Source organism: Limulus polyphemus, unplaced genomic scaffold, assembly GCF_000517525.1.
Source record: "Limulus polyphemus unplaced genomic scaffold, Limulus_polyphemus-2.1.2 Scaffold758, whole genome shotgun sequence".
Taxonomy (NCBI): domain Eukaryota; kingdom Metazoa; phylum Arthropoda; class Merostomata; order Xiphosura; family Limulidae; genus Limulus; species Limulus polyphemus.
The window spans coordinates 253334-275885 of NW_013666368.1; the positions used below are offsets into that span (position 1 = coordinate 253334).

The 22552-nt window shown below is 32.7% G+C and overlaps 1 protein-coding gene and 1 long non-coding RNA gene across 4 annotated transcripts in view; one reads left to right on the plus strand and one right to left on the minus strand.

The window, feature by feature from the left end:
* On the minus strand, window positions 1-4696 carry LOC111085981. The gene is made up of 3 exons (XR_002610751.1): window positions 4565-4696; window positions 681-728; window positions 1-47 (listed from the first exon to the last, which is right to left on the minus strand). It is a non-coding gene; the product is annotated as an uncharacterized LOC111085981 (long non-coding RNA).
* Window positions 4697-15764: 11068 nt separating this feature from the next.
* Window positions 15765-22552, plus strand: part of LOC106460354 (TGF-beta receptor type-1-like) — a 46457-nt gene continuing 39669 nt past the window's right edge. For all 3 annotated transcript variants that reach the window (XM_022387050.1, XM_022387049.1, XM_022387048.1), the window contains exons 1-2: window positions 15765-15891; window positions 20969-21178. Coding sequence is in view for 2 of the 3 variants with exons in the window: in XM_022387049.1 (XP_022242757.1) it covers window positions 21094-21178 (85 nt within the window). In the remaining variant the exon portion in view is untranslated. The remainder of the gene's footprint in view (window positions 15892-20968; window positions 21179-22552) is intronic.

Below are 22552 nucleotides of genomic sequence, written 5' to 3' on the forward strand. Positions count from 1 at the left end.
GTCTTTTTTAACTGAGATATTCCTAGCTTCAAAAGACGTCTCTGACTCTGAAAGATATAACCAATCTCTTATTCACGTAAAACAGATAATAAATATATAATAAATAATAAACAGATAATTATAATATTATTATAATAAATAATAAACAGATAATTATAATATTATTATAATAAATAATAAACTCGATCTATCGCGGAAAAAAAATATTACCATTCTAAAAACATTTATCAACAAGTTATAAATTCAAAATTTTGAAATTTTATGGTATTCTTTCTGTTTGTTTTTTCACCCACCCTTTGTTAAAAATGCAATGAAAATATGTTGAAAATGATGTACTTTTTCACTTCTTTATCTTCTTACCGTCAAATGACAATTTTCAATAATTACTCTTCATTTCACTATTTTGCAGAAAGCACAGTGGAGTCGTGAATCTCCGAAACAGGTTTAACAATTGGTTCATAAACATGTAGTAAAATAAACTAAGGCTATTTTACGGTTTAGGAGTTGCATAAGTGAACTTTCTATAACAGAAGACTCACAGTATCTTTAATAAAATATTTGACTATTTTTTAAACTTAATTTATTCGGTCTTAAAGTTTGATTTTAAAATATATGTGTTTCAGCCTAGACATTACCAACACCAGCAGAAAGCTAATAACATTATGTTTGCAATAACTTACCATTTTCGTCCGGTTCTGTCTCATCAATGTAGATCATATTCAGTTTTTCTGAAACGTGAAAATATCTTAAACTTTTTCTTATCCCAAGCATTTAAATAATAAGTAGTGATTCTGACATTATTAAATAAATACAAAGGTTTCAGTCAATGTTCTATCCCTTTTCTCATTGGTTTCATTGAATAAAGCATTGTAAAAATGTTATAACTGTTTGCATAATATAGCTTTATAATTCAATGTGCAGTATTTTTTTTATACATTTCCGCTGGTGCAGCACGTGACATGACTAATAATAAAAACGATGAAAGAATGCTTGAAATGAGTACATGCTGGTTTAGGCCAACATCCAAATGACAAAGGAAATGTTACTTTCTAGCTAATGTACAACAAGCGTCAATTTCAGGTCTGGTGAATTCAATATACAAAGTAAAATAGCTGCTAATTTTAAGATAGTTGATTTTAAAAATGCTTGTTTATGTAAAGAATTTGTATAATCATGCTTTAATACGAACTTATTGCTAACCAGTTAGTTTATGAAACCTCTAAACTCTATTCAGACGAAAATAGCAGCTTTTTCTTGTGGTAATCTAATGTTTTCTAATCCGGAGATCGAACGTGGTACATCTCACATGCCGAGTAAGGCCTATATATACTGAAATAAACTATTAATCCCATAATTACTGCTAGTAAGAAATTTTTAGTCTTAGGATTATCTACGTGGTCCTCAAATTGATCTCATCGGCTTTTTAGATATACTTTTCTAAACTATTTATAAACCAACTTGTTTGTCAATTTATGCTTTGTTTGCTAAAGGATCTCTAATAAGACAGTGTTGACAAAAATATCATCAATATTGCGATTAATCCTATTAGTGTCTGCTGGGGCTCACTGTCTACCTTACGCAAACAATAAACGATTTCATCCAACATTTTTGTTCAGATTTATTTATACAACAAATGGTCTAACAGGGAACAAAGAGACAAAATACACTCAATATGATGCGGAATGTTGACCCCACCGGTAGTCATTAATTGTAGGGTTAAATTACATGCTTCCTACGTGACATTTTCAATTCTCCAATATTTTATAAATTTTTCATGCAATAATTATATAAGTTAAGTCCCCCCCCCCCAGTGGTACAACGGTATGTCTGCAGACTCACAACGCTAGAATCCGGGTTTCGACACCCGTGGTGGGCGGAGCACAGATAGCCCATTGTGTAGCTTTGTGCTTAATTTCAAAGAAACAAAAAAGTTAAGTCACAACGAAATGAAAGGGTTTAAGATTTTTGATAATTTCTTTTTTGGATCTATCTAAAATATTTTCTTAGAAAAATAAGAAAACATCATTGAGTATTATTAACTTTATTCAGATGGGAGTTGTTTATATTATTAACTTTATTCAGTTGGGAGCTGTTTATCCAGTTGTTCATCGCAAGTAAGGGTGAGAACATATCTTTACGAGCTGTTTATATTATTAACTTTATTCAGTTGGGAGCTGTTTATCCAGTTGTTCATCGCAAGTAAGGGTGAGAACATATCTTTACGAGCTGTTTATATTATTAACTTTATTCAGTTGGGAGCTGTTTATCCAGTTGTTTATCGCAAGCAAGGGTGAGGACATATCTTTACAAAAAACTTTTTGATGGAAACATTTAATGTTAGCACGTATCAAACAATTTATTCATTATCACACATAAGAGCCACACCAAAGTTCAGAATTGTGGTATGAAAATGTTTAGTAGAATGGCTTCGTCTCCAACTAGAAAACTTAATTAAATATTAGTTGGAGCACATTATTTTATTGTACATAATTATAACAAAAATGCATTCGGTTTGATCTCTAGCAGGAAGACTTACAGCGCATGTCAAATATCACTATCTAGGTTCCTTTAATCATTAACACATTATTTAACCTCTCTTTTCTAGTATACGTCTTTAGCATCCAACCCATCAGGTTTACTAAAAATATTTATCAAATCTCCTTTCCGGAAAAAATAAACATTTGTGAAATTAATCCCAGTTCAAGGTCTGATGCTTATTCTTTAAGATACATTCTGTTACAGAAGATTAAAGAGGCTCACGTCATGCAGATCTTATTTATGTAAGCCAGGGTCACCTTGCCAAAAATACTAACAGAAGACAAAGTTGCTGCTCTGAAACTTTGTTTCAGTTATGTAGACTGACGTCTAATAGAAAACAAGCTCTCGTTTATCACACACACACGTATAAGCTGGACATAGTTTATAATCGACTGCAAAACACGCCCTAAGGGAACACAGCGAAACGTTTTTCTTCAAATATATGCATGCTATTTGAATAACGCACACAACCCTGTGCAAAAAGCGAAAGATCTGGAGAGCGATTTCAAGCATCAATCTATCACCTCAGCAAATATAGGGAAATGTAGTTCATATGAAATGCAGTAATTCCTGCTCTTCATTACAGTCATCGCCCTCCTAGACGTAGGTGTTACTGTATCATGTATCGCAACCCGATTTTAATCCGAGGAGTAAATACAACTAACAATCAGCATTTAGAAACCTTTAATATTATTCAAAGAACTTTATTCCCCCATGAAATTAACTCGCTTAATGTTATTCTTTGAAGCGGAGCCACAACAAAAGGGTAAAATAATAATATTTTTTACGTCTTTTCGAGTGACTTTCTTTTAGATGTGGTAAGGTTATAATAAAAAAACCACTTAGAGGACCACGAGCACACACTGCCCCCAACAGAAAAACTTGTAGCAACAATAAGATTCAAACTATTTTGGTTATACCGTCAAATGAATTTAGTAATTTGATAAAGAGTAGACATGGGACATAAATATACTGTAACGTTTGTGACTAGAGAATAAACTTTGTTATAGAACTTTACTTTAGGAACTGAGTTAATGGGAGGAAGCTTCACATTTCAAATGTAGAATAAATGATTTATATCATGTAACTTGGAATCTATTTAAAATAAAATAACAATTTAAATAATTTTAAATTCTTCAAATGACCGTTACATTTGACAAATCAACTAGACATTCAGAACTCTATTGTTTATTTTGCTGTCAAAGATAACTGTGAATAATGGGCTATCTGAGCTATGCACATAACAGGGATTGAATCCCGAATTTTAGCGTTATAAGCCCTCAAGCTTACCACCCAGGACTTCTATTTTTATCTTTTTTTTTTTTTTTGGAAACGTCTCTTCAGCAACCCGTTTATTCTTTTGTAGAATGTCTGATGTCATAAAAGTGCCTTCTGCTAGAAACGCCCCCGGTGGCTCAGCGATAAGTTTGATGGGCTTATAACGCTGAAAATTGGGTTTTCATATCCGCGATGGGCAGAGCATAGATAGTCCTTTGTGTAGTTTTGTGCTTAATAACCAAACAACCACAAAATTCTCAGTAACTTAGAATTAAGTTTTTCTCGATCTTAATATATATAACTAGTTATTTAAATGCACATCTATGTACTACTAGTTTATTTTTATTACAATCTACAGAATTATAACCGTTTAAACTTTACAACATAATGTAGATTTAGCCTTTGTAACATTATATATATATATATAATACATTCTAATAATTTCTGATTTTCCTTTATTACCACGTGTTTTCAATGCAAAAAAATAAATAAATAAAACTGATAAATACAGACTGATAATTCTTTAGAAGAATTATCATACTAATTTATCAGTTTAAAGTTTTCTTAATTTAATTAGTGTAGTGTAATTCACAACGGGTTGAACTAAAATTGGAGATTTTATTTTTTATAATGTCTATCCTAATGAAAATGTTGAAAAAAAAATAACTGCAAGTATTATCTATTTAATTATTACGTAAATACACTACCAAACTGTTCTGAAAGCATAGATAAAAAGTAATATTCGTACCTGTGTTTGAGGTGTAATTCAAAGAATCAACTGAAAATGCTTGTTGCTTGTTTTTGAAAACGTTGACGACCACTAACGTTAATGCTAGAGTTCTCCCATGATACCACTGCCACAGAAAACACCAAGTCTTTTCGTGATCAGATTGTTGGATTTGGCACAACAAAGAGATATTCCCAGTATCACGTGACTTTAGCTTTTAAAAATAGCACGCCTCTTTTGTAAGACCGAGGAAGCCTAGCGAGTTGGATTGCCTAGTGAGGACCTTAGGAAACAGGAAGTTACTGTATTTTACGTAGTTTCAAAGAAAGTGAGACTCCAGAAAAAGTTCTCTTTGTTAACACCGTTTGAAAGTACCAGATGAATGCTATCTATGTCAGGTTTCAAATTAAGTATTTCAGTTTGCATCAAACATCACATGTCATTTAGCCTAACTTATAATGTCTTCAACCGTATGACTACTGTTCTATCTGCAATGATGCAAACCACACAGTCTTAATAATTTGAATAACATTATATTCAATGTTCTGCCCAGCAAGATGCAAAGTTGATGCATTTTATAAACTATAGATTACAATATTCAGCTTTCTACGCACCAAGGTAAAACAAAGATACACACATTTTATAAATTGGTGATTATGGCATTGAATTTTCAGCCCGCCAGTGTGCAGATTATATACATTTTATAGTAGATTATACTATTCAGTTTTTGTACACTGAAGTGCAAGTTACACACATTTTATAAATTGAGCATTATAATATTCGGCTTTCTATCCATGTGCCCCCAAGTGACTCAGTGGTAAGTACGAAAACTTATAATGTTAAAATCCGGGTGGGCACATTGTAGAGCTTTGGGCTTAATAGCAAATAAATTATAGTCAAGATGCAAACTACACGACCTATTCAGGCCCTAAATGGTGCTTCATAAAGCTGTTACCTGCACTTTTATATAAAGAACATGCCCTCCCATCACGAATTCAGAACACACACTCTATCTCTATGTATATATATATATATATCTTACTAATCGATCTCTCCATATGAGTATGAATATTTCGTTCAGAAAAGAACTCGTCACCTGAAATCTCTGAGCTTACGATAGCTAACAATACAAAATATAACTTCATTCCATTAAGGAAAGGTTTTTCCTATAACTTACTTGTAACGCTAAAAATCGGGTTTCGATACACGCGATGGTTCTCTGTGTTCAAAACAACTGTTTATATGAAATTATATATACAAATTTCATTACCCAACTTAAATTAAATGTATTCTAACACTCACTGGACTCCCTAAGTTTACCCACCTCTTATGCTCTGGCATAACACTCACTGGACTCCCTAAGTTAACCCACCTCTTATGCTCTGACTTAACACTCACTGGACTCCCTAAGTTAACCCACCTCTTATGCTCTGACTTAACACTCACTGGACTCCCTAAGTTAACCCACCTCTTATGCTCTGACTTAACACTCACTGGACTCCCTAAGTTAACCCACCTCTTATGTTCTGACTTAACACTCACTTGACTACCTAAGTTTACCCACTTCTTATGCAAAATAATACCACGCCCGGTACTTAGAGAAATGAAATAACGATGCTCAAACTTAAAGACGTACAATGAAAACCTATCGTAAGTTTATGATTTAAGTCACTGGAATTCTAAATGAGTGAAATTCAACATGTTCGTTTTCAAAAGTTATCTTTTTCATTAACGGTGTTTCAAAACCTCTGTTTTCTTAATGTCAATGTGATCATTTGAAAAATTATTGTATTGAAACAGTTTTTATTGTGTTTGTGTTTTATTTTTTTGGCATACCCCTGTGGGACAGTGGTATGTTTACGGCCTTACATCACTGAAATTCGATTCCCTGTTGTGGACACGGCATATAACCCGATCTGGCTTTGCTCTAAAATAAATAAACAAATAAGTTGACCTTGCCCCCCGTACATATTTTCTAGATCTCGTGTTACCATTAAAAAAAAAAAGTTGACCTTGATCCCGATAGCTCAGGGTTAAGCTTGAGAGCATATAACGAAGAAAATCACGGTTCAATACCTGCGGTTGGCACAGCGCAGACATCCCATTATGTAGCTTTGGGTTTAAACAAACAAAAAATTAATTTTAAGGGGTCTCGTTCTATCATGACGGAAAAGGTCAACTTAAAACGTAACTATGACGTATATGGGAGCTCTGAAACCAAATTTATATTTAAGAAGATAAAAACTTCTCTTAACACCAAAACCTGTAATCAGAAATTAATTTGTAAACTTTTTATTAATGTTGGAGGGTAGACATCAGGGTTACAACAATTTAGCATGTGGTAGCCCTACTCTAATGATGGTAGTCTATTACTATTGCCCTCCAGTGGCACAGCGGTATGTCTGCGGACTTACAACGCTAGAAACCGGGTTTCGATACCCGTGATGGGCACATCACAGATAGCCCATTTTGTAGCTTTGTGCTTATATTGCCCTGCAGTGGCACAGCGGCATGTCTGCGGACTTACAACGCTAGAAACCGGGTTTCGATACCCATGATGGGCAGATAGCCCATTGTGTAGCTTTGTGCTTAATTACAAACAAACTATTACTATTATTTCATTTTTAAAATATATATTTCACTGATCATGCTTGCTGTGTATTACCATTTACAATACAATTACATATGGCAATAAACACACACACAAAAATAAATTATGTCATGATACAAAATTATAAGCTTCTAACTTCAAACTGTTGCCGTTCGATGGCAATGCATCATGTTAAGGAAACAATTTACGTTATGTACTTGTACGTAAATATTACACGTGTATTTCAGCTTATACACTTTGTTTGTTTGTTAGTCAGCACAAAGTTACACAATGGGGTATCTGTGCAATGCCTACCCCAGGTTTCGAAACCCGATTTTGAGCGTTACAACCTTTCAGACTTACCGCTAGCCCACCGGGGGAGCTATACAGACTCGCCTTTAGGGCGGCAAAAATCGATAAACAAAAATAAAATTAATATAAAAAAAAACATATAATCGACTATTTCGCTCTCTTTGACCTGTCTTACTGACTGATAAACTGTGCTCCTAGACACAGACAGTGTAACAAAATCAATCCGATAATAACAAGCCTCTACTAATTTCAGTAAATAACATTTTAAAAAGTGCTTCAAAAGTCTGCAGCTGAAAACAAGAAAAATCAATTATTTTAAATCTAAGCAGTTCGAAGTAAGTTTGTTTGTTTTGAATTTATACACAAAGCTACACAATGGGCTAGTTGTGCCCACCACGGGTATCGAAACCCGAATTCTAGCGTTGTAAGTCCGCAGACATACCGCTGTGCCACTGACACAAATAGCCTTACTAAAGTAAAAGTTTACTACAAATTACGATATTTTGTTCATGCAATGTCACATATACATGTATGTTTGCAGATGATAATGGTACACGGAATTTCTTCGAGGATTGGCCGAGTGTGGCTAAGTTGTCGCGTGTCAGAATGTAGATCCAAGAGACCTCTGTCGGCGTCTCATTGGCGTAAAAAAATCACGCTCTGGAGATTTGAATGTCTTATGAAAAAGTCGAATCCCACTATTCTATTAGAGTTGGAGTTGGGTGGTGTCGAATAATTGCCTTCCTTCTAGTTTATTCGCTCAAAGTTAAGGACGTCTGTCCGCAGACAATATTTCTTGTACGGCTTTCTGCGAATATCCAAAGCAAACCAAATCAATTCGCCAGGAACAAAACTTTAAAATCTTGCCTTAAAGTGGCAAAATGTATAAATCTCGCATTAGCTCAGCATCCTTCAAGAAGAGAGGTGGACAGCAATAAAATGAAAAAAGGGATAACATCATACAGAGTGAAATTAAATGTAATAGCTAATATACTGGCCCGACATGGCCAGGTGGTTAAGGCACTCGACTCGCAATCTGAGGGTCGCGGGTTCGAATCCCTGTCATACCAAACATGCTCGCCCTTTCAGCCGTATGGGCGTTATAATGTGATGGTCAATCCCACTATTGGCAAATAGTGCCCACGTTGGCAAAAGAGTAGTCCAAGAGTTGGCGGAGGGTGGTGATGACTAGCTGCCTTCCCTCTAGTCTTACATAGATTACTACTTTGTTTGGCACAATTTAATGTTGCTAAATGATGTATACTTTCGTTGCTTTTCGGACCTCAATAAAATAGTTATATTATGACGATGTTAATTTTTACAAATTAAACAAGACAGAAGCCTGATATTAATTTTACACCGTTAGTGAAAGACCTATCTTATTGTTTAATTTTACCTCCAAAAGCTCACATTATTTCTAAACAATAAACTGCTAACTCTTCTGTAACTGTAGAGCACGCTGCATTTTACTTCGATCTGTTTCTTTTTCAAATACAGCATTCCTCAGTCTTAAAAGTAGTATTAATGTTTTTAGCTTTTTTTTTTTTGGTTATAAACAGTGTTCGTGTAGTATTAATGTTTTTAGCCTTTTTTGGTTATAAACAGCGTTCATGATGTCACATTCGGGATCATTTATTTACTTAACTTCATAAGGACAGTTTGTTATTTTTCAGTAAATGATTTTTCTGAAACAAACAAACAAACAAAAAACAGTTAATACAAAATCCTATTTAGGTTATAAAGGTGGGTGTGACATGAAAAATCAAACACAAGAACTACAACTAGTCAATCGCACATTCAAGCCTAGTGGTGTGACGCGTAGCAGGCGATTATGTTTAGCATCTATATACATGTATGTGGTTCATATAGCGAATTCCTGAACGTTCGACAGCGCCATGCTGCCAGGATACTTTATGGCTGGATGACTATATCGCAACATTTTCCCGCGGAATAATATTCGTGAAACTACTGTACTATAAACATTTATTAAAATTAAAAACAAAGATAAAAAAAATCACAAACATTAACATATTAATATATTTTTAGTACAGTATATTAGCTTGTTTGTTTTTGAATTTCGCGCAAAGCTACACGAGAGCTATCTGCGCTAGCTGTCCCTAATTCAGCATTGTAAGACTAGAGGGAAGGCAGCTAGTCATCACCACCCACCGCCAACTCTTGGGCTACTCTTTTACCAACGAATAATGGGATGGACCGTCACATTATAACGCCCCCAGTTATTTACTGACCTACTTGGTATTTATGTGAATACTTTTTAATATCGTGTTTCTTTTAAGACGTTAGGAATTTGTACACTCACTATCAGTTGGCTTTTTGTGTTATAGAAGCTAATCGTATCATCGGCGTAAAAAAATTACTGAAATTTTATTCACAGGAATGTTAGGTCAGAAAAGGGAACAAGTCGGGAATTTCTTCAAAGAAGAAAGTTTGGTCTGAATTTTGCGCAAACCTACTCGAAGTCTCTCTGCATTAACTATCGCTAATTTAGCAGTGATAGGCTAGAAGGAAGGCAACTAGTCAACACCATCCACTGCCAATCATTAGGCTACTCTTCTACCAACATATAATGAGATTAACTGTAACATTATAACGCCACCATGGCTGAAAGGAAGAGCATTTCTGGTGATGAGGATTCGAACCCGCGACCCGCAGATTGCAAGTTGAGCGTCCTAACCACCTGGTCATGCCAGGTCGCAAAGAAAAAAGAACATCTCGCATTTCCCTTTTCAGTACGTACATTATTTATACTGATTGGCGATGACTGAATTCGTGTTACCAAGAGTACATTTTTTAAAATAGTGAGTATGGTTGAAAATGAAACATATATTATTAAGTGTAACATCACTAAAGGTCACCTTATTAACTCAGCTGAAGCTTAGACTCGTACAATTATTAAATCAACTGGAGAGGCGACAGCAGGAGAATAATTTAATGTCATATAAATGTCATAAGCAGTACATGTCTGTTTAACCAAAGAAAGATTGAAGAAGAAACAGATATCCAAATCCTCAGGTCAATCTAGCGATCCACCAACCAACCATAAAGCAACTTCGTAACAGACACAGCAAATTGTCAGTTTAAACCCATTGAATGTTCTGTGGCAAAGAACACGAAATAAACAAAGATGACCGAAATTCAAACTTACGTCAACCTTCCTTTTAATGCCACAAAAAGAATGCAACGAATCATTCTGAAACGAAAACCATCAAGAATTTGATCTTAGAGAAATGAAAAAAATTTAATGATAATTAGGTTCAACAAGTTCAGTTACGTTTACCAGGTGCTGTATCCGGTCTGCTTGCAACCGATGCTCCTCATAATTGAGACTGCATGCTTAATCTCAAGAAATGTTACCAGGTGCTATCCGGTCTGCTTGCAACCGATGCTCGTTATAATTAAGACTGCATGCTTGATTTCAAGAATTGTTAATTATTCAGCAAAACAATCGCAAGTATCTTCCTTTGACGATGACATATCATACATCCAACTCGTCAACATCGTGGGGGCGGATCGGAAAATATTTCGTCATCATTGAACTGGAAAGAACTTATACAGAGCTCGATGGGACTGTTCATATCCGAACATCTTTACTGACAAACCTGAGCAATGAATTTCATGAAGAACTACTGACTTTATATCGCAAGAGTTATGCTAATTGGATCATATTTCATTAAACAGTAGTGAGGTCACAAGAAGCTAACGATGAAGATTATACAGTTGAAACAGCAAATAAGGTTTGCCATTTTATGTTCGCTGCGATATTATATATTTTTATAATAGTAGTAGACATAAGATAGAGTATGCCTACGTTTTTCTATTCTTGGATTTATTTTCTGTCTGGTCTCAACAGCTGGGCGTTTATAATGTGACGGTCAATCCCACTATTCGTTGGTAAAAGAGTAGCCCAAGAGTTGGCGGTGGGTGGTGATGACTAGCTGCCTTCCTTCTAGTCTTTCACTGCTAAATTAGGGACGGCTAGTGAAGAAAGCCCTCGTGTAGCTTTGCGCGAAATTCAAATCAAACAAACAAACCCTCCTATATAAAGATTATTATAGTCTGTACATTCTACGCTACCTCTTTAATAATTAAAGTTTGTTTAATTATGTTTTTTAGAAATGCATTCAACCCTTTTCTATGGTAGAATAATAATAAATTTACACACAACGGAAAGTTTATATATTCTGTCCTATTTTTTTGCCATATTCATTTTATCTAAGCTGAAAAGCCAGACACATACGGAACAACAAAGTAATCATGTAAATTTTTTTTTTTTTTTTGAAGCTGTTGTTGTTGATTTCCATAGTGTAAAGCTACACAATGGGCTTTCTGCACTTTGTCCAACACGGGTAATCGAATCACGGTAATTAAGTATATTTTAACAAATCTACTAGGATAATCATTCCTTTTTACCAATAAAGTTTCCATATGCTTTATTTCATCACTTGGCTCTTATTTTGAATTGCCAACAACTTTATATTTATTGTGTGATGTTATTTTTCCTGTCACATTCTAACTCTTTATGATTCTTAATAAATTTAGGCAAACATCAGAATGCGCTGCCATCTGTGAGGTGGATGTTGCCTCACTTCTATTAGCGTTTCCTGTTTCAGTTTTGATTTTGATTTTGTGCTAAACTTGAAGTATTTTGTAAGATGGCACATACATTTGTATAACTTTATCTTTCAATAAAAATGTCAGTGTGTACCAACCAATACAATTTCATCAGAATATATATATATATATATTCTTACAATATCCCTAGAAACACGTTTGTTCATGAAGCATATCTTAATACGCTCGGAAAACGTGCCATTTTTACAATTTTGATTTATATTAAAAATTAACGTTGAGTGAGTAAGCAATCATGCAAAATGCCATTGAATTAAAATAAATAAAGAAGAAAATGTTCTTTAAACTGAAGGAATGCACTTAAAAAGGTATTTTAATTATTTGAACAGGTATAACGTGCTGTTCTATAGACCACCACTTGGCGCTAATTTTTCTTCGTGGTAATTTCATACTTGCATTTCCTTGCCTGGAAATTGAATCCGAGGCTTCTTGTACAACAGGTGAGTGCCAGTATTCCACGTTTTGAATAATTGATAGATGGAAACAAAACCGAACAAGATGACTGCATTAATTCTGAGCTTGTTAAGAAAAAAAATGGGAAGTTTAAAGAACGATAAGGCTCCTGGGCCAGTTAAAATTTCCCCAAGGTTTTCAAGGAGGTTAAGGATTAGATATGTGAGCTACTTGCTACTGCTTTTTGTAAGTCCTTGAATAGTGGGCAGATACCAAAGAATTAGAAATTAGCTAATGTCACTCCTCTTTTCAAGGCAGGTGATAAAAACTGCCCAAGAATTATCGGCCCATTAGTCTTACATCAGTTGTAGGAAAAGTTTTGGAAAGTCTGATAAAAGATGTTTTGCAAAGCCATTTAAGAAAGTTTGGAATCTATTGGATAATCAGTTTTGTTTCACTAAGGGAAAATCCTGCCTTACAACTCTTTTGACATTCTTTAAAAAGGTTATTGCGTATGTAGATGAGGGTAAGGGTGTATATTTGGTGTATCTAGATTTTCAGAAAGCATTTGACAAGGTGCCGCATAAAAGGCTTGTAAAAATATCTCTATAGGTGTGGGGGGTAAGTTAGCAAATTGGATAGAAGAGTGACTGGATGGAAGAAAGTAGAGGGTTGTTACAAATGGAGTTCAGTCAAACTGGATTAATGTTACAAGTGGGGTACCTCAGGGCTCAGTCTTAGCACTTTTGCTCTTTTTTATTTACCTAAATGACATAGATGATGGAATGGTCAATAAATTACTTAAATTTGCAGATGATATTAAGGTCTTGGATGTTGCTAGCTGTGAACAGAATGCTAATGATTTACAAAAGGATTTAGTTCATTTAGTGAGTTGGGCAAATAAATGGCAGATAGGTTTTAATTATAATAAATGCAAAATAATGCATATGAGTTATCATAATTTGAATTATAAGTATAATTTGGATGGGAGTAACCTTAACAGTATTATGAAGGAAAGGGATCTTGATGTAATAGTTGATCAGTTTCTTAAGCCATCCAAGCAGTGTGCTGTTGCTAATAGTAAGGCAAATAGGATTTAGGTTGTATCGACAGAAATATCAGTGAGAATAGTAGGCCTAGGGAACACAAATATAAATTTCAGCAGGGTAGGAGTCATCTTCAGCTAAGACAGTTTTATTTTTTCTACCCGGGTGGTTGGCATTTGGAATGAGTTGCCTTCAGGTGTTGTGGAGGCACTAAATTTAAGAGAAAGCTTGATAAATATATGAATGACAATGGCTGGCTTTAAGATTTTTTTTTAAATGTATTTATTAATAGTTTTAGTTTAGTTTAGAGGATGAAACAGCCGAGATCGACCAATAGGTCCCATGTTGTCCCAAAACATTATGTTATGTTATAAGTTGAGCTAAAGGGCTAACCAGCTAGCAGTTGCTATTAAGACACTTTTTTCAATACTTCAAGCTATCACAATTTGCTCAGCAGTACGTCTGTAGATCTATAACGCTAAAAATTGGGTTTCCATGCTTGTGGTTGTCACAGCACAGCTAACCCATTGTTTAGCTTTGTGTTTAACAACAAACAAATAATCACAGTTTCACGGTAAATAAACAATTTTCGTGCCAGTCGTGTGTAGTCCAATGCTTCTGTGCTCAGTTTAGTAACATTGAACCGAATTGATTTAGCTAAAAAAAAAGATTGCCAAAAAATAATAAACATTAATGATAGACATTAATCCTGAAGTAATTAATCATGAGTAAAAATTAAATTTTAAAAAAGTCACAGAGTTCTAAACCAACGACAGATTTTTGGCAATGCTTTTTAGATACTATCCGAAATTACATGAGACTTCGAGCAAAATTTGATAGCCCCACCTGCCGTTGGACAATTTCAACGCTACTGAACGCTTCATTTGTATTTTTATATTTGTATGCTATTTGCAAATGTTCTTTCGGAGTATAAGACCTTGAACAGATTTTCTCAAAGCTAACTGGCGCTTGCATATGTTTTTTTCTATTACTCTAGTTTTCAGTTTCTCAGCACCGATGACATTTGTTGTTTTTATTCGTATATCAGTAAAACCTACCAAGTGCATGTTGCCATGTCACATAAATGTAGTTGACATGTAATCTGTTTATGAAACGACGGACTTTTGTTTGATAAATAAATAGCAGATGGATACGAACGTTTTTTGCTCTTTTCGGTTTTTAACCACTTGGGTAGAAAAAAATAAAACATCCCTAATAGTCCACTAGTATTTTGACGAGTCATTCGTATTTAACGTTGGTGATGAATGGATTAGATCGTTGATATATACTGATGGCGTTTTATTTTTATCTATTTATTAAATATTCTTACTTTCACATGTATTGTAGTCTCAAACATGTAAAGACGGGTGTGGTCTAGTAGTTTGCATATTAGACTATGAATTGGAGAGTTCATAGTTCGAGACCTATGCCGCTAAAGCGTGCTTTGCATTTCAGGACAGTGAGTGACGATCAGATTCAACTGTATGGTCAGACAAAAGTAATATAAGAGTGCGGAGAGTGCTGTTAACTAGCCTACCAGTTCAAAAAGAAGGACCATAATTTGCAAATAGCCCTTTGTGTAGCCTTTCTGTTCAAGATCATTTAAAGAACTTACAGAATCAGAGTAAAGCAGAGTGTATAACAATATGTCAGACACGTTATCTGCTATATCAAGTGCCGACAAGGCCTTTTCGCCCAATACCAGAGTTCCTCAGAGCCATTAGCTACACTTTTTTCACTAACAGACCGATGTGTTTGTCAATCAAAATATGGTCATTTAGCTTCGTAAAGATAGTTCAAGATTATACATTTACGAAATTAGTGTTTCCCGTGAAGGTCCACATTATTTTGATAGCAGTACAAGAATAAAGAGAACAATATATATTGTTTGTTTATAACACACTTTACTTAAAAATGGCTCTGGGTAAAAATGTGCGCTATATTTTACTTATGAGCTACAAGAAGAAATGAGACGTTATATTTTGAGAATACATTTATAAACTAGTTTGATCATTTAAACCATCATTTTCTATTATTGTAAATATGTTGTAGATGATTTTATCATTTGACTGTAAGTTGCAAGAAAAATTAATTTAAAAACTTTGACTGCTTCTTTGTATATAATTTTTACCCTATATTTTATTCGGAAAATTTACATTTGTGTATCGTATGTCGCGCCCTCTGCCAGTACTTTTTTGTGACGTCATGAATTGACTATATCTTATGTGGGTGTATTTGGCGTATTTATGTTTGTATGTTTAAAAAAATTATATTATAAGAGTCAAACTCGATTTTCAGCTGTTGAAAAGAGTACGACCGTTACTTTCTATTTCAAGATATTGGTATGACATGAAAAGGTATCTTTATGGATTCTCTACATTCAGAAACTAAAACCTAATTGATGTTTTACTAAATTTTATAGACTAAGACAATTATTATTTTCAAATTTATTAATTCATAATGTTAATAATTATAATGATACTTATATAGTACTCAGTAGTACTTGTAATAGTATTACCACTACTGCACTAGGTACGAATAACCCAGTGTAAATAAACTACTACTAGTAGTCTAGTATTACTATTAGTAATACTGTATATTAGTATTAAGTAAGTGTGAAGTGTAATGCTGTTACTACTGCTAGAACTACTATTAGTATATTACCTTACTTTTTGTCAAATCACTAGGGTACTGACAACACTATCCACTAAGTTCCACTTCCAGTTTAGATTAAAAGAAACTTCTCAAAGATTTTCAACACAATATGTTTGTAAATTTTATCAAATCTTATGCATATGGATATGAAACATTGAAGAGGCTCCAGATCATTAAATTGTTAAGTACTAAGTCTTGTGGGGAAGACTTTGTACTTGGTCATTTAATATTGTTCTAAACTTTATGTTCTAACCATTAATATGAAAACAGCAATATGGTAATACTTGTGGCAGTATTCAGGCCTTGTATATTTAATTTCTAAATAAATTTTATTAAAACTTGCATTGCAGTATATGAAAATGCATTGCAGGTAATCAGTTCGGGTACCCATAAAGATTTGATATAAACATTTTATTGAAAACCTCGGAGTCAGAGTAATTTTTGAAATAAAGAAATGATATGTAAGTGCTTTAGTGAATTGGCATAAAGTAACCAATTTTATTAATGTAAAATAATATGAATTATCATCATAAGTAAATTTGTTAATCTTATTTAAAAATTTGAAATAAAAAATTAGTACTATGGTTAATGATATAAAAAAAATTGTACATGAAATATTTCAATTGTATGGTATCTTAAAATCGAGTAAAATCTCATAATTTAGGTGCTTTTATGGGTGGAAGCTGCAAAACTATGCTTCTTTGTCAATAATCTTCATATTTAACTTTTGTTTTTGAAAATGTAAAGTCATCATTGCTTGAACTATATAACATTCTAACAGTACAAGATCATGTAATTAAATTGTCATCACTTTGAAAGTGCTATCACAAACCCGAAGAATTAATTATTTCTGGTATAAAGTCTGTAATACATTGAAAGGAAGGTATTTACTCCCAACATGATTCCAGTCATAATGCAAGGTAGTCAAACAGTGATGTACTTATGAAATTTACCGTGTAGCAATTTTCTTAACTGCAAATAAAAGTGAAATGCATGCCCTCTGGTGTTAGGGTATTATGTAAATAATAATATATTAATTATACATAATGTTTGAATGGAACACAATGTGAAACTTATAATACTTGTAGGCTAGCTGAAAAAGTAATTTATAATTAAGTGTGATACCTGTAGAAATTAAATCTTGAAATGAAAACATTTTTGATTGAGTATCTAATAAGTATTTAGGTATTTAGTAAGTATTCAGATATTTAATATAACAGTCTACTGGTACTATAGCATACATTGCCACATATTCTGTGTATTTTCCCACTGATAAATTTCAAAGAGTACGTTATATCATTAGGTAAGTACTTCATGACAATTGTACAGAATGGTGCTGCAAAAATAAACTTGGCTTGGAGAAACTCTAGCTTAACAACAGTCCTAAAGATAAGACTGAAAGCATGATATTAACATTATTTTATTGTGGTGTAAACCCATGTCACGTGTCTTACAATCTTTTTTAAGTCTAAACTCATAGCAGTTATAGCTCATAATACTCAACAGTGGATAATTTACTGTATAGTCTTTCATCAAAACTCTAATTAATCCTATTCATACCAGTTGCATCAGTTTAATGTATATTGTTATGTGTACATATAAATAGTATTTCTTTAAAATTGAAGTACTTTCAGTTGAAGTTAATTTTTAAATCTTGCTGTATTCTCACTCCTATATTGTATATTGCCAAGCAGCTACATATATTGTGCTTTTGACTAGCAAGTAAAACTAACAAACTACTTTCCTTATTTATCTGATACTGGAAAACTTGTTAAGCTTCTTGACAATTGTGTGAGTTCCAAAAGCATCTATTATGGTTGCATGTCTTGTGATTTCAATAGAAAACTTACTATTTAAAATAACAGGCAAAAAAGACCATATTTTGAACTTCTTATTATAACCAAGTAAATGTTTTCATACATTGTTTCAATAAATTTATTACAAAGACTGATATTATCTGTGTACGGAGTCAGAACTTCTAACGGATGTTGGTTGTTCTAATGATCTACAGCAACACCTTAATATATCCTACAAGATATTTTTTGATAAGTCTTGATGTGAGCCAATAAACCATCCTTAAGGCTAACAGTAAAGGACTTTTACTTGTTGATCTCAGTCACAAATCTGTTTACCAGTTTCTGTTGTGCTCTAAATTAGATCTAATAGAATTGCTTATCTTTTACAACATATCATAAAATCTTCTCATTAATTTCATATCAAGTTTCATTATCAAACTTTTAACTTGTATCTTCTCATATGTGTATGTATGTTTGTGTGTATTTCTACACATTCAAACTTGTGTATGGTTATATTATCGTCATACAAGTTAAAGTAATCAATTTTATGTCAAATTATATACCTGCTTGATGTTTACATTGTATTAAAATAATATACATGTATTGCAGTTTTGTCAGTCAGTAGTTGAATTATAGATAAGGATAAAATATTCTAAAATATTAAACATCAGAGCACATCTCTATGTTACATTCATAGAAAACTAAATTAGGACAAAAATAACAAAAAATAAATGGAATATTAAAGAAGCATATGAAAAACAACAACAACTTCAGTTATATGTTGCAAGTCTTTTAATACTGATGAACACAGTTTAAATACACCAATTCACATGTACATTTAAAATCAAGCTCCGACAATCTTCATTTTTTAAACATGAGTATAGCCTAATCATTGCAAATATGTCTGAAACATTTTGATGTATGTAAAATCTTTTGATTACTAATGTCTGAAAACAAATATAGTACTTATTTCAAGGGCATGTAAAGCACCATATGAACATTGGTAATTTTCTCTTGACCACTCTGAAAATTTTAAGAGTACATCTACTATGTTAGAGTTTATTTTTCTAAGCATCTTCACATTACCTTATGCCATAGAAATCACTGTTTCCCAACTTGTTTGTAACAGTGTCATATAAATACATTTATTTGTTAACAGTTATGTGCATGGCCTGTGTATTAAGTTATTAAAACAATGATCAATAGAACATAAACTTAGATTTAACAAATTATCTTGAGAAGGATAAATTTTAAGAGATGCAATCACATTGCTGGAGGTGTCTCATGAGTGTCAAATTTCACTCTACTCTCATGTTTTGCAAATATAAAATGATATAAGAAAAGTTATAATTGCAGTAATTAAAAACCATTCTGTCTCTTCCTTTTTTTTTTCTTTTGTTAAGCATCGAAATATTGTAAAGGCTACCTTTTGACCTTATATTAAGTAGAGTAATGCAAAACAGTTTTATATCTTTACTACTGTAAAGTCTTCGTTGTACTTTTACAAGGGATAATTGGAACAGATGCTAAGAATCTTGGACCTGAAGTTAGGATTTGAATATAAGTGCCAGTCTTAATAGCAAAAGGAAAAGATAGGTGGTGGACTGCCCTTCTGAAAAATCTTGTCAGTGTGGTAAATTGTCAAGGAGTGTGGCCTAATGGCACAGCTTAAACATAGTCATAAGTTAACAAATATACAGTAGGTACTGTTATATATATAACTGTTTCAACTTGTACCTAAATATAGGAACTTATGTTTTCTTAAACACACATATGACTGAAATATAAAAATCTGTCTATTTTGATAATGTAGTAGGGGACATAAGCTGATACTTAATCTCTACATTTCTATTTTGTTTGTTAGCCTACAATTTTTATACAGTCTTTTTTTGTGATTGTATGTGAGAATATGGTTTTTATTTTTAAAATGTTATTTTAGAAATTAACTTTAACTTTGAATTTCTTACTTTTTACTCCAACACTTCCATCTAGAGTTGGGCAATATAATCAATTACCTTTGAGCAGCAAATACATTGATTAGAATCATGAAAATAATCAACTAATTAAAATTAAGGTTTCTGATGATTACTGTTTTTAATTATATTAACAATGGATTAATTGATATTATTATTAAACCAATCGTCACCAAAATAATCAGCTAATTGAAATTAGGGTTTCTGATTATTCCAAGTATCTAAGTAATCAGATCTTGCTATTATCTTTGTTTGTTGGTAAGCATAAAACTACATAATGAGCTATCTTTGCTATGCCTAATTTTAGTCTCATGAGTTGTTTTCCAACTAGTTTGTTTAGCTTTGGTGATTAGGGGGGGGGGGGGTCTTGGATTTGGTTTACATTGCCGCCAGATTGTTTCTTTTTCATGGCAAAGTTGCTGAGGCTGTCTTCAACTGTCACAAATTTTGAACAACCAATTAGAGGTAAAGTAACTGGCTGGCAGCACCTGCTACCAACTTTTTATTCTTATTTGTACATGCCATGGTATGAAAAACACTGTACTATCCAATTAACACTAGTTGCCAAGATGTATGACAGTCTTTATGGTACTATATTTATATTAACGTAATAGTTTCAAAATATACATTGATTAATTAGAGTTGTCACTTAGTACCTGTGTGTCACATTCTTGACACTTATACAGAGTCAATGTAAAGAAGAATTTATAGTAGGCTAAAAGTATTGAGAAAAAACAACTCAATAATGCTGTAATTTTGTTTTTGATTTTTTTAGAGCTGATATTCTTAATTTCTTTCATTTCTTAAAATCAAGGCATTTAACAAAAATAAAATTCCTTTTAGGTGTGAGTGACTTAGGTAATAAATATGGGATGAAAAAGCAGTCTCTCTCTTCTTTCTTTCTTTTTTTTTACTAAATTAAAAGCTATGGTAATTAAGAATATTTTTGAACAACTTGCTTTTAAGAGTTCACAACAATATAATTTCTATTGTTTATTTTCTCATTACAGTGTTAAGATGTTTCAAAGTTTACCTATTATATCTACGAAGGAAATGGGCATAACATTCCACTCCGTTATCTAAGAATGAGCACCAACACTGTTCCAAATGATTGTTTTTCCAAATACTTCAGAACATGTTCTTCGAGATGACAATGAAGGTTCATTTATGTACTGGGATAACCTTTGCTGTTATTTTTAGTACTCTTACTTCAATTTCAGGTACACATTTTGAACATTGTTACTTAAGATTCTAATAGCAAAACATTGTTTAAAGCTTTACAGATTATTTGTTTAGTGCAAAAGCTAGCCACTTAGTAGTAACTATCATATTATTCAATAGTATTTTAATTATTATGGTAAAAAAAAACTCTCAGTAGTTCTTAATATTTTTTTACACTAGTTAGGATTATTTTAGGTATGGTCATAGGTTATTCTTCCTCTAGCTTAAGTTTCAAGGTTCTTAGTGGATTGGAATAGGAGATTTCTTGTTTATTAAATACCACAAAATTTTAAGTGAAGGAACTTTGCAATATTTTTTGTTTCGTTGAAATAATTATTTGAAAATAAAGAAATTAACATTGAATAAGGTGTAGATCACTTCTTAGTTAAAGCTGCTAGTTATCTCAATTTTTCAAATGGAGTTAAGTGTTTTTTTAATTCTTGGAAAGTCAGGATGTTTAGGAGTTTTATTTATCTAACTTAAAATGTATTTTGTACATACTTGAACTCCTACAACTTGAAGTATTTACTAGCTATGATTTTGCAGATGGACAATACCTAGGGTAATTTATTTATGAGTGGAACTGTCATTTTGTTTTTATTGTTTTTACAAAATTGACTTGAAATATAGTTCTCAAACTTTTTTTCTCATGTGGGGTAAACTTGTGTATGGAAGCGCATTATGCTAATGTAATAATAAATTGATAAACAATGATTTATAAGCACAATGAAGTGGTTTTATTCATGGGGAACATACTACATGTTTTGTCAGAACACTGACCTGTCTTCTACTGAAGATGACACACCAATGTTCTGTCAAAATATGTAGTATGTTCCCCATGAATAAAACCACTTTATTATGCTTATAAATCATTGTTTATCAACTTACTATCTTGTGGGGTAAGGTTTGGCAGGTTTGGTACAGGACTAAATGCTTGCAAGTTGCCTTAAGAGTGAAACCACATATAGATAGATGGGTGTGTTTATTTTGTATCAGTGGAGTTGCAGTAAAATATGTACTATGTATGTAAGTTTCTGTGTTTTAGAAATTTTTGTTTCATATGTTTCCACTATAGCCACTTGAACCAGATAGGCTATTGAGGTTTGATAAGTTGAAACATGTAATTCTCAACTATTCGTACAGTATGTACATTAATAAAATGTTTAAAGATAAGTAATTCACATGTAAACTTGTTTATGAAAAATTTACAAAACTAGGCATCTTATTTAGTCATAGTGTTAATATAAATAGTGGTAAAATACTATCAATTTGATGGACATATAGTACTTTATTTGTTGTTATAAATAAGTGTATAGATAGAGTATACAACTATCCTTGATAGATGATTCTATTAATACTTTTTTATTCAGTTA